This window comes from Heptranchias perlo, chromosome 5, assembly GCF_035084215.1.
Source record: "Heptranchias perlo isolate sHepPer1 chromosome 5, sHepPer1.hap1, whole genome shotgun sequence".
NCBI lineage: Eukaryota > Metazoa > Chordata > Chondrichthyes > Hexanchiformes > Hexanchidae > Heptranchias > Heptranchias perlo.
In genome coordinates, this window is record NC_090329.1 from 64140589 (window position 1) to 64154043 (window position 13455).

The 13455-nt window shown below is 38.3% G+C and overlaps 2 protein-coding genes across 9 annotated transcripts in view; one reads left to right on the forward strand and one right to left on the reverse strand.

Moving 5' to 3' along the window:
* fam228a (family with sequence similarity 228 member A) overlaps window positions 1–9123 on the forward strand; it is a 36510-nt gene extending 27387 nt beyond the window's left edge. For all 4 annotated transcript variants that reach the window (XM_067984505.1, XM_067984508.1, XM_067984509.1 and 1 more), the window contains exon 8: window positions 6746–9123. In XM_067984505.1, coding sequence (XP_067840606.1) covers window positions 6746–6803 — 58 coding nt within the window. In that variant the 3' untranslated portion in view covers window positions 6804–9123. The remainder of the gene's footprint in view (window positions 1–6745) is intronic.
* Window positions 453–13455, reverse strand: part of LOC137321812 (intersectin-2-like) — a 218164-nt gene continuing 205161 nt past the window's right edge. For all 5 annotated transcript variants that reach the window (XM_067984497.1, XM_067984500.1, XM_067984499.1 and 2 more), the window contains 4 exons: window positions 9761–9843; window positions 9283–9366; window positions 7195–7368; window positions 453–5432 (listed from right to left, as the gene is read on the reverse strand). In XM_067984497.1, coding sequence (XP_067840598.1) covers window positions 5275–5432; window positions 7195–7368; window positions 9283–9366; window positions 9761–9843 — 499 coding nt within the window. In that variant the 3' untranslated portion in view covers window positions 453–5274. The remainder of the gene's footprint in view (window positions 5433–7194; window positions 7369–9282; window positions 9367–9760; window positions 9844–13455) is intronic.

A 13455-nucleotide genomic window follows, 5' to 3' on the forward strand; every position in this document is an offset into this window, starting at 1 on the left:
ATGCCACACTTGACTTCAATGGAAAGTAAAATTGGGCAAAATGTAAAAGAGGCACCTGATTCAATCCTGTCAGTTTCTTGCCGGGCGGGTTAGATTCAAATGATCCCCATGGCATGAAGGAATTTCCATGAGCCAAATTATCCTTCTGTGTGTTTAAAGGCTAAACTTGCATAAAATCAAAGGTGGCAGTGTGGAATAGGTGGTGGGCCTCCACACATAATGGCACTGAAATCTTTAACATGGCGCTGAACGACTGAACCAAGCTTGCTTTAACATCTAATCTAAAAGAATAGCACCTCCAACAATGCAGCACTCTCAGTACTGCACTGGAGTGTCAGGTACGTTATGCGTTCAAGTCCTGGAGTGGGGTTTGCACTGACAATCTTCTGACCAGGAGGTGAACTTGTTTTATTACCATTGTTTCCATAAAGCAAATGCAAACACAAATACCATTCTGTAATTTAAAAGTGTCAATTTTATTGACAACACATTATAGAGGATTGTTATCAAACTGCATACTATACAAGGAAATTCAGTCTACAAAATATCAAGCAACTGATACCACAGTAGTGCAAAGAGATTCTCTACAGCAGACTGCATAGGAAGGGCAATGGCATAAAATCACAGATTTAAAAAAAGGTTTTACATGATTTAACGTAAAGAAAAAATAGAATTTACATGCCAAGACTTTAAATATTTATTAAACTATATAACTTCCAGTTGCATTCCCCCTTTAAAATGTTTGTTTTCAATACCAATAATAGTTTGACAGTGGTTTGACTGACTTATCAAAGAGGTTTAATACCCCACAGTGTGTTTTCATAACCCTTATAGCTATTGCTCCTGTAGGTAGGAAAAATATTTGGCAAAATAGACATTCCCTGTTCCCTCATTTATAATGTACATTTTTGCACTCAAGAAAACTAGTTAATGAAATTAATGCTGCATAGCTTGCAGCTATTTTGGGTTTTTATACATTCTAATTTAAAGGTCAGAGATGCAAACATTTTAAATGACCATTAAAGACATCATATTGTGGCATGTTCTGGTAGTCAATGCCAATTTTCTAGCAGCTTGGTCAACTGTACAATGATTGCTTTCGAGACAGTTTGGAAAAAAGTCAACAATAAATCATCGCATTTATATAGTGCTACAATTTAGCATCTTTTTGTTTGAAGTTAATTATAATTTTAAAAAAATGATTAAAATCCTCACTTTGGGCATTTCTTGCCATTTTACAGAATGTTGTTCAATCACTAAGCAGCTAGAGTAACTTTCAAACATTGCAGCAGTCAGATATTATTGCAGAGGTGCCTGGAGGATTTCCCCACAAATCTAAGTATCTAAGCATAGCAGTAATCAGGGAGCCTGTTACGAGAAATTCAGAAGAGCCTTATTTGAATCCTAGAACTCAACCACCTTTCACTGCAAGTTTCACTCAATTTCTGCTTGGACACTGGATGAAAGAGTTTTTAAAAAAGGGACATGTCAGTAGTGGGTTCCGAACCTTAATTGTAAAGAGTCATTCTTGATAAGCAATAGAGTGATAATAATGGCAGCCAGTGGCAACCCACCATCTCTAATGAAGTGAGGAGTTACCGAAGAAAAATAAAGTGGGCGAGAATAAAAAAAATTAACAAAATAGTCCCCACTGGCTCAGCAGATAAATCCACCACATGGTATGGTTTTGCGCTACACTGACTAAGAAGGATCTACGAACGATACCTGGTCTGTGCAGGGTTGGCTAAGTAATAGTGGCTCAGCGTCCATGGCTGGGGGGACATTGGGTGGAATCAGCAAGTTTTTACACCTGATTACTGTCCACTAGACTCTTAATGGAAAGTATGCAAACATCCAACTCAGCTGTGTTCTCATCCCAACACTTCTTCCACCAAAATCTCTTCCCCAATTGAATAGCTCTGTAGCGCTCATACACAGGATAAATGGCCAGTTGTATGAGCTGCTGGGACCCTTTGAACTGTACCCCACCACATGACAATACTTTAAGGAATGGGAAGGGGGGGGGGGTGCAGGAAGGACACTTGTACTGTGAGCCTCAATAATCAATATGGGGTAAAATTTCCATGGGGGTTCTCCCAAGTTCCCGCTGAAACTTCAGCAGAAACTCTGGAAGAACAGCATAAATAGCCATTTACATCAAAGTTTCTGCCAATCTTGTGTTGGTTATAGCGGGTGTGGGAGAACCTCCATGGAAATTTCAGATGCATATCTGATTCAGATAAAGATTTGAACATGGGTTTACTGGAAACCTATTCAGGTGGTGCACTGTATCCAGAGTTTTGCCAGTGAACCTTTTCTCCCGTGAAACTACGTGTATTGCTCTGATCATTATGTTTCCCCATCTAGTATCTCCGATTGCTTTTAAGTTAATGTATTCAATATGAACCTGAGTTAAAGGCAATAATAGTGAGATATCACTTGGGCTTGTAGAAGTAACATATCTATTATTATGAAGGTATTTTATTGCAGAGCCCACAACTAAACGGAAAGAAAATATTTCATTTACGGCACCTTTACATTACGGTATGGTCGTTGATGGCAGCCCTGATGTCTGCTTCAGCGGCGTAATGTAAATGAAGTGGTACTTTTATCTCTAGAGAAGCAGAGAACTACCTCATTAAGAGGTTGTCTCCCTGGGCTCCTCTGAAGGCGGCAGCAGCACCAACTATAACTTGCCACCAGTGGTGCTAGTCACCATTTTTTTCTGGCCACAGACAGAATAAGCTTTCAGTCGTTCTATACAGTCAGTATTGTGGTTTTCATTTGCTGGCTTGTGCTGTCCTTCCCAACCCATCAGTGAAGATCCATGGCCAGAAATGAAGTCACAAAAGTGCACGTATGAAATGCTTTGTTTGTCTGGTGCTGTGGAATGGATGTGCCCCGCATTGTAAAATGGGAAAGACTCCAGAGCACCAAGAGCTCCCACATATTAATACTTGAAGCAGTTCTGTATTGTAGGGGATATATTATTGACTGCACACTCCTATAATGATATCATCTTATAGCCCACTTCCACTAAACATAGCTGCAATAATCAATCTAGCATCTTCCAAGGATCAGGAACTCCAATGAGAAAAGTTTCAAATGGTGTCTTCAGTAGTGAATGTCAGAAAATGATACTTTTTAAATTATATTCTTCTGGCACAGTTCAACTGTACATGCACAATGCAGTGATGCTAGCTTATATCGTGTTACAAATACATCAAAGGACAATACCTACACCATTCCAAAGTTAAATAGTCATTTTTTAAAAATAAAATTTTCACATTCAAGCAGGAAACCCAATGATGTAGCAGTAAGTTCAAGACAAGTTTTGTTTATAACACTTGAATGAAAGGAGATGTGAACTGTTTGAAAACCCACTGCACCTCTGCAGGAACACAGACAGCAGACTAACATTTTAACCACTACATGTACTTCATGTTAAGTAGAAAACTGATAGTTTAACTTTAACTGATTGTGGAATCTTAAGAGCAATATCAATAAAAATGAGACAGATACTAGTAAATAATTCACTTGTGGATTACATCTTGGTGCATGACTGCACTCTGTAACCAAAGCAATCCTGGCAGTACATTAAATAAAACCAGAAAATGGTAGAAATGCAGAACTGGCCAATCAGCAACTGAAAGAGTGAGCTAGGTCGATAGTTTGGATGTAACTCTTCACACCTACCTGAAACATTAATCTGTCTTTCCCTTTCAGATTCTGACCAACCTGCTGGGCATTTCCAGCACTTTTTGTTTTTATTTCACATTTCCAGCAATCATCGTCATTTTATCTTTAGCACAAGTTAAAACAATTTTGCTGAAGACCTGACTAAACTGATCTGTGGTTTCTCAAGTAAATATGACAGAAAATTGGAACCCATAAATCATTTCTGCCTCTCACCACTTCTCTTTAACCATTCTCTCGCTCTCAGTCTGAACAGGTTTTATGGTAATGCTACACCAGTTAAACAACGGACAAGTACAAAATACACATCTTAAAAAATCTAACCAAGAACTTAAATATGCAATATAAACAAATCTAATAAAGGAGCTGGCACCTGAGAAACTAGTCATCAAATTTGGTCTGAACTGATAAAATATTTCACTTTATAAAATCTGAAATTGCAAGGTAATACCACTGAGTGTGAAACTATTTTCACCGAAGTATATAAAATTTACTGAAAGCGACAAAACCATTGGTATAGTTCATGTGTACTTCTGTAATCTAGAGATGGAGAAATATTTTGACATATGAACAACTAGATAAAAAAGAGAAATAATTTTTCAAAAAAATTAAGATCTCAGTTTACTTGCACAAGCTACCTGAACTAAGGCAAGGAGGAAAGTTGCATTACATACTGTTAACTGTAGGTTAAAACTGCTGCCAAGGTAAAGATTTCTAATGCACTGCTTTTACAATGTCCAAAAAACAATCTGTATTTGTTTTTATTCAGTGCAACAAAAAAAGTTATACAAAAGTGTTTTTTTGACGCTGTTCAGTAGCCAGGGTCCTCTCATTAAGTTTTAAGCTCTTCGTTAAGCTCTTACAAATAGCTCGCTATTCCAGCAAAAATCCTGAGATATTATGAATCAGTGTACACCACCCTAAACTTTCATTTACTGTATGATGCCAATTTTTCACTCCAACAGTTCATTTTGAAAGTATATCCAAATAAATTGTTGGGTTTTAGTTCCAAATTCTTTTCAGTTCCTTCAAAAAATGTTTCTAAAAGTACAGTTTTAGGAATTATAGAGAAATGTCAAGACAATTCAAAAGTTGTTTGTTTTCAAATTTACAAAGGCTCAATTGTTCCTTGACTTCTCAAATTCTGCATAGATTACCAAACCCTCATTTCATTATTTTTAATGTCTGTAGTGAAGTCACGGTGCAGTTTGTCTTGAGTAGTTCTTAGCCAGTACGGCCGTCCTCAACTAGGGGGGAAATAATCTGGCTCCTCCATTGCCCACACTGCTGAAATCTGTATTTAACGTTCCTTATTGATCTGATGGAAGTTTATGCTATTTGACGAAAATGGACAGGACGTGGCAAAATACTTGTGATTTTACCACAACAACAAAACTGGTACCTATTTGGCTACAACCATTGCTGAACATCACAGTGTACACTGGTTGTGAGGTTTCATTTGTTAGACTTTCTCCATAATTCTAGAGAAGTTTTATTTCTATTTTTGTCCTCCATAGATCATTGCCACAATTTTGGTCACTGAACATTCAAAATTCACACAATTTTGAAGCCTGAATTTCAAAGTAACGTCTTCTGTTCATACAGCTGAAGATCAAGACGAACCCATACCTCCCCAGTCGGCACTTCGTGCAAAAGGAGGCGCTTTGTAGACGGTCCCTTGCCTTCCTGCTCCTTTTTGATTGTTGCTACTGGGACCTCTGTCCGGCCGAGGAAATCTGGCCAAAATATAATAAAATGTTACTGCTGAGAAATCATTTAATTTTGCTGTTTCCTCCCCCCCCCATATTCTCTCCTCCTTTCCTTAAGGTGTTGCCTTGCATTACAGCATTAGTTTTTCGGTGCCAACAGGCCTCTGGTGCTTCATTCAAGCTGGTGGACTAAGAGGGGCATCATACCAGAGTCCGATCTTGTCCTTACCCAATATCCACACATGGGGGCACCTTCCAGCAGATGTCACTGGATATTGATGAAGAACAGTAATCCTGACTGCTTTCCATTACCATAGCCCAGAGGCACTGAGACCAAATGTAACACACCTACCACCACTCTGGCTCAGCACAGAACTGGAATATAACCTAGGACCATCCTGGTGCGTGTAGCTTAAATTCCAGAATGGGCAGCCCATTTACTCACCGAGCAGTCAGGGAGCTCTCTCTCAATTATGTTTATAATTTATCATCAAGAATCCTTCCTGATGTATTGTCCAGGTATTAAATGCATATCAACAAGGAGTTAGTAGCAGTGATATAAGATAAAACAGGCAATTTAATGGGGCAGTGCAGCACCATATCACATGTGCTATTAAATACCTAGCTAAATTGAACTTTATTAGTATTTTAATATCTCACTGAAATCATACCGATGTTTACTAGCGATGTAATAAACTAGACTCAAATGCTTTGGTCATCCAAAGAACTTAAATCGAATAGCCCCATTGATTATATTTAGAGGTCAACTTTCAACTTCACCAACGTCAACGGAAAGAAAAATCAGGTGGGGTGTATAATGGGCGGCTGATCCGATACCACCAGGTTTACGAAGTTGAAAGTTAAACCCATTGTGTGGATATACACGTAACTTAATAAGCGCGCCAATTTTCTTAAATCTTTAAAAACTACACTTTGTTCACATACATAAATTTTGTAATACATTAGTAAGACCTACTGTGGCTGGTTCAAAAAAATGACATTAACAGAAACCCAGAACCTGGTTGCCAGCTTGTACTGGTGGAAATACTAAATTTATGTGGGATGGGAAAATACAAAATTAAATACTGTCAGAAAGACCACAAAATATTGTGGTTTTGCTCATCTTAAAATATACCAGCTTAAAAATAAGCATGTAAACCTGCATTCAAAATCTGTAAGCAATCATATCTCTCCCCCCATTACATCTTAAGAGGAATATTTAAATGTGCTTTTGAAGGCACTACTAAGAGTGCCTTCTTTACAAAGTTCAGTAATTGAAGCCTGAAAACTACCTGACACAAATCTAAGATTTGTTTCATCACTTCTCATTTGCCCATTAGGTGCAGTCTTACACTGGTACACTGGTACACTGACCCACTGGGTCGAAGAACTGACTGACTGCAACGGCAAGAGGAAAAGGGTCTGGATAAAGGAAAAAAGGTCTAAAGAAATAAAACAAAAATTACCATGGCTGCTTTCTTATTTGACTAACACATTACTTCTCTGTCCAATTCTCATTGGACTGCATTTCCTTCAGTTGATAGGAATAAGATGCACTTTTGGAGCATGAGTACTTTTAAAAATCAACTTTTTATTGTAACTTTTCAATCAAGTTGTTTTTAAATTGCAGGATAATCTCTGACTGTGACCTCAATGGAAGGAAGTTATATTGAGTGGGACTGGTTAGAAACCACCAAAATACCATGATTTCATGTATTCTCTTTGCCTACTTTCTTCTCCATGAAAAAAAAATGGATATTTTTGATCCACTTATTACAAGGACTCTTACCATCAGGTGAAAACTGATCTCTTTCAAAGACTGTGATACACAATACATCCTGGTAAAGGTCCTTGATAAAGAACTGGCAGTTAAAGTTCCACTTTGGGTTCAAAGTGTCCGACAGTGTTCTGGTCGTGTAACATTGGGATCCCATGGTGACTTCACAGTAAGGATTGCTCTTTCCTAGTAATGACATGGACCAGACAAGAGCTTTAAGTGACATTTTAACCCGTATTTCAGACATAAAACACTTTCACAAAACATTCACCAAACTACCAATTCACCACTCTTGACTAATGAGGAGATACCTTTACTCACAGGAAAAGAGACTGTGGACAAGTTACTATGTTTCTGCAGCTTGTACTCTTATACAACTCTGCCCTGCACATTCTCTTGAGAAATGCTGGTTGGGACAAACATTTAGTCTGCTGGCTCCTCAATAACCTACTCCACCTGAGATGATTAATGATAAATTAAAACTTAAGATTGTTGGAAATAGACTTGGCTGAATTTCCATGGTGCAACTGTGGTCCAACGCATACCTGGTCCAACTCTAAAATTTCATTCATTTTTTTTTCTGACCCAAATATAACTTTTCTTACTAAATCTGTTGTGTTTATCAGCGTTCAATCGTGGTATCTCTCAGACCCTCCTGTACACACAGCTGCTCAGTTGACACTTTGTAGTTCACTGGTACAGAAGTCTTGAAAAGGCACCATCAAAACAGATGCAAGTTACTCTAATCTGCCCGTACACATCTCTACCTTAAAAATGCTCTGGGGCCATTGTTTTTAAAAACAGTTATCAGGATTCTTCTGGTCCCTCTACAAATGATGAAATGAATTATATATAGATCAGTTGCTCATTGCATAAATTTCTGTTTCAGCTCAATAGCACTTTGCCTTTTTTCACACTGACTATTAACACATATAAATGTGATCACTATTTCATTGTCACTTTCTTATTGAGCAGTATTCTGTTAATTATTCTTACACTGTTACAACTCTTCACCTGTGCCCAGCTGCATTTACTCATCAAGTGTAAATCAAAGTGTAGATTTCCAGTGGGAAAAAAATGAAAATAATCTATTTCTGTCATGTTTAAACACTATGGGGCCTAAAACGGGTGCAACGATAACCAATTTAGCAGGGCAGAGGCCCACACCTAATCTTCATGGCAGTTTGGGCCACTGTAAATTGGTCAGGGCTTCCTGAAACGCGTAGAGGCCTCATTGCAATATGGCTGCTGCACTCATTTCTGACCCAGACTCCTAAATTCGTTTTCCCTAGTCAGGGCTAGTGATGCGCAAGCTCCAACTGGCATATCCGGGTCTTGAGCACTCATCAGTAGTTCTTCAAGTGACTGCTGGAGGCCACTCAAAACAGGTCCAAAATTTTTAGTATTTTGTGGAATCGGTTGGAGCAGGAGTGCTCCAACAAGCTTCACAAAACAACTATGGGCTGCTGCCAACCCGCCCTCGTCCCCCACAAGATCACCTCCCCCCATCTTCTGAAATTTCTCTGGGCCTTGGTGTGGGCCAAAATTCGTAAGACCCCAGTAGGCGAGCTGCGAGGCGCCCACAAAGTGCCTGATTTATTCTGATGCGGCCCAAGGACAAATTTACTTTGGTCCTTGAGCCTCTCTGTTCTGTGCGCCGCTGGAATCAGGCCCGGTTTGGGGTGCTAAGGAATTTAGGTCCCTACGTTTTAAGTTAATATGCACTGGAGTAATCATTAATATATTTAGAAATTGTATCCATGCGCTCAAGTTAGGCAAAAATTCAAACCAGGAGCAAATTCTAGGAAACAGGGATTGATTATTTTTCAATAAATGATGATCCATGGTCCATAAAAATAACAAATAATTGAAATTACAATCAGTGCCGATGGTATTTTTTTTCCACATTTATGTTCACTGTATTTTATAGCAGAAGTTAATAGCCAGCAAACAGATTCAAATAAAATAATGCAAATAAAAATTCTCTAATCACATTATTTCATAAATTCTGATTATTACATTACTTGTTTGGTAGCTGTAACATAGTTTTAAATGCTGTCTGAGTGAACCAAAACAATTATAATTTTTCCAGTTGTTTACCATTTGCCCTGCAGGGTTTCAGTTCTGTTGCCTCAATAATGCTCACCAAAAGTCGCCCTATTCCACTGGTCTTCTGTGAGCGTGCTGCAAGACAAAAAACAAAAGGTGTGTAGAAGGACAATTCTCAAAAGTGTTTGTACTACTGCACTAGCTTTAGCCTAAGGGGTAAATCAGTCTGCTGTATCACTGTTAAATTCTATGCCACAGATCAGAAAGGTAAGGGGTTGTCCTATGATTCACCACGTGGAAAGTCTATCTCAGTCATGCATCAGGCAGAGGTGAGGCCTAGGGGAAGAAGGGAAAACTGAAGTGCAAGACACTTTAATGATTCTCATAAAGCAAGTATCCTAGGTGGTACTGGAAGCAGGTTATCTCCCTGTGTCCTTGGTTGAACAGTGGGGAATAATAGATAAAGATTTGAAAGGGGAGGTGGGCTAAATAAAGTAAAAATAAATAAAGATTATTTTTAGATATATACCTTGATAAGCTTTTTCACGTTTCCCTTTCTCGGTTTCTATAAAGTGTTCTGATGCTGCTTTAATCTTCTGAACCCAGGCAGTCCTGTAGGGGAGTGAAGGAGAGTGAAAAACTGAACAATCTTTTGTTCAGGCATCAAAAAAAAGGCATGTATATAAGACAAAGCCGAGGATACAAAAATAATTTAAAGTTCTAAAATGAAGTAATTATCACATTTCTCCACAACATCTCAAAGTATTTCACACTTTTGAATTATTTTTAAATTACGTCATTGTAGTTATATAGGCAAATGTGGCAACTGGTTTGCACACAGCTACGAGATGAATGACCAGTTGATTTATTTTGGTGGTGTTGGTTGAGGGATGAATATTGGCCGGGACAATGAGAAAATCAAAGTAGGAGGTGCAGTGGAATCAGAGGAGGTAAATATCACCGCACTGCAGGAATGGATGAGACCAGAGCCTTCCAGCTGATAGTAAACATAAACAACTTTGTTTCAGTCATTTTAACTGATGTGTTTTAACGTGTTTTTCTTGCACGTGCAATTGAATAATCTCAGTTGAATTTGGATGACAAGCTACAATGAACCCTTTTTACAAACACCTACATATTAAAAAAAACATTCAGTGTGGTAAATTGCTTTTTGTTATCTATACTGTAATGGAATCAGTAGGTGCAAATATTTACAACACAAACCTTTTTCACAACTGGACAGAATTCAAGAACTTAACTGGCAGATTTGGTAATATATGGAGCAGGAAAGGGACACATTCAGTCAGGTTAAAAAGTCTTAGTGACTGTGCAATGCAATTTCATCGATTGATTATTTAGCTATTCCACTGCATATGGAGAATAATAAAACAGCAAAGGAAAGAGGACATCCAAAAGTACCAGTTTTTCCCAGTCTGACTAATCAGCATTCAGAGAATTCTAAGACATTAAACCAGCCTGCCAGCATGGCTCACTATACAACAGAGTCCAAGGCAACAAGCCACACATGTTCGAATACAAAGGCAAAATGCAAATGAATGACAACCTGAAAAACAGGTTGGATTATGCAACAACAATGAAAGGATCAGGTAGCAGTGTCTTGGTCACCATGGAGTGCCTGACACACAGGATCGGCAGCTTTACAGGTCAGAGAAGTAACGTAATCAATTTCATAGGAATCATAGAAACTGCAGCAGAGAAAGCAGCCATTCATCCCATTGTTCCTACGTCAGTGGGAGTCTTCAACTGGAGTTATCTACTCTAATCCCCTATCCCTGCCGTTTTCCCACATCTTTCTTCCTTTTTAAATACCTTTCCAATTCCATTTTAAATTATGTTAGTCTCTGCTTCAGCAGCCACTTGTGGTAAAGCTTCCATGTTCTAATAACCTTCTGTGCATTTTCTTTTGATAAATTCCCCCTTCATTCCTCTAGTGATAATGCTCAGTCCATGTCCATATTCCTATCATTTCAGTATCCTTGGAGGTTCTGCTTCACTCCTTTAATTGACAACTCTACTTTAACCTAATCGTTGCTCTCTCCCTTCCAATTTCAACATTAGTTCCTGCTGCTGATGACAAGGTACATAGAAATTACAACACAGAAACAGGCCATTCGGCCCAACCAGTCTGTGTCAGCATTTACCTTCCTCTTGAGCAATATCAGTTATTACCAGATACTGTGAGACATATTTAAATGCCTCTAATTGTAACATGCAGTCATGTCCATAGGAACGGGTCAAGCCACTCAAGAGGAACAGTAATCACGGCAAAGGGGCAAAATACTACAAAAAATGAGACCAAGTGAACATTCTCTCAATGTGCTATACTCCCTCTCCTCATCTCATTGCGTTGACAACATTTTGTTAATTATACTTTAAAGTGGTGCAAAGTCTGAAGGGTGGTTGAAAAATTCATGCATCTAATAATTTGAAAACTGTCCATCTCCACAGCTTCCATTTACTGTTCTTTAATGGAAAATGTTATTTAATACAAGCCTTTTCTGTCTCTCAATCTTTCTGCCTGCACCTTCTTTATTTATGCTGTTATCTACTGTTTTTCTCCTCTGTTTTGCTATCATATTCCATTTCTGTATTTCTCTCTTTCTTTACACCCCGCCCTTTTTTTTATTATTCCCCCATTTTTCCTCTTCACTCGTTCTGATTTGGTTCCACTGCTGGTGTGAACTCACAGCTGTGTCATTCACCATCACCTACTGATGTATCTTCATGATATTCTGACTTAGTCCTTACCTGTTGGCTCTACCTCAAAACTGGTCACCTCACTAACTGATATACACAGGCTGCTTTCACTGTTCTGGCATCAGTGGTAACCACGGCAACTTTTCTTCACATTGATTTTAAAACTATTTTCCCATCATATTTTGTAAACACCCAAGACATGAACTTCCAGCATTAATACCCCAATTGCACAGTGTACATTTGCACCCTGGAAAGCTTTTTAAAAAATCATGACTCAAACCTCAATTGATCTGAAACTACCACATACAAAATGATAAATGGATGGAGAATTTTAAGAGACCCCTTTTGGGTCAAACTCTGAAAGGAGGTAGTAATTAGGTGGTTTCAAATATCTGTTGTGCTTAAGGTTGCTATGAGATCCAAAAAACATTCTGGAGTTTGTTGGGCTTTCTATGAGTTTTAAAATGTTTTATGGTCCTGTCCTTTTCTCTAATAATACTTAATAAAATCTGCATGACTTTTGGTTACATGGAATAAAAACACTTTACTTTGGCTAACCACACCTCACTCTCCTCATTCTCAACTATTATTTGACCACCGTTTTTAAAATCCCTATAGCAGGGATAGATTTAGATAATATGATTTAGGCTGTTGGAGATCAGGTATTACAATAGCTGAAAACTTTTAGCTCTGTGACTGGAAAGGAGCTAAACAATTTACAAACATCAAGAAAGACTTGCATATAGTGCCTTGAACACCCCAAAACTTTAAGATGCAGTCTTGGCAGATGTGTAAGTTTAGAGCAATGGGAGTAAATTCAGCATCAGAAAGTGAGATGAAAGCTACATGAAACACAGTAATGCCCATTAACATTATATTTTGACACATTGTACTATTAAGGCACCAATAGAATACTCCACAGTTAATGGTGCTGTACCATTCTATCCCACTAATAGGAAAAGCGATGTGGTTTTTCACACACGGGGAATAAGAACAATCTCCAGTTACCCCGTAAGCATCCTTCACTTACAACATCCAGTATTAGAAAATATCAAGATTACAAGACAAGTGTTTTGAAAACAACTCAAAGTAGTAAGTATTAGAATTGTAACAGGGCAATCACAGTGATCACAAGGTAATCTCAACAGTGAGCATGTGACTGGCTACAGCACAAAGATAATGAAGTACTGTAATCATGTCATTTAACAAGATTGAAAACAGGCCTGTATTCCCAGACTGTGACAGGAATGGTCTCCTTTTCACTGAACAGATCTAGGAAATCAGAACAAAGCCTCCACATTTCCCTGTGTGGGGCACTCTCACATCCCACTGAGTCGTCTGGGGAAGATACAGAACAAGCCAAGGCACGGTCTTCTCTTTAAGAGAGGAGAAAACATACTTCCTAGTGACAGATTATAGGGTGGCATTGGTTTTTTTTAAACTGGGGAATTTAAGGATAAAAATTTATATATAATTGGAAAAGTATGGACTAATAAATGAAAGACA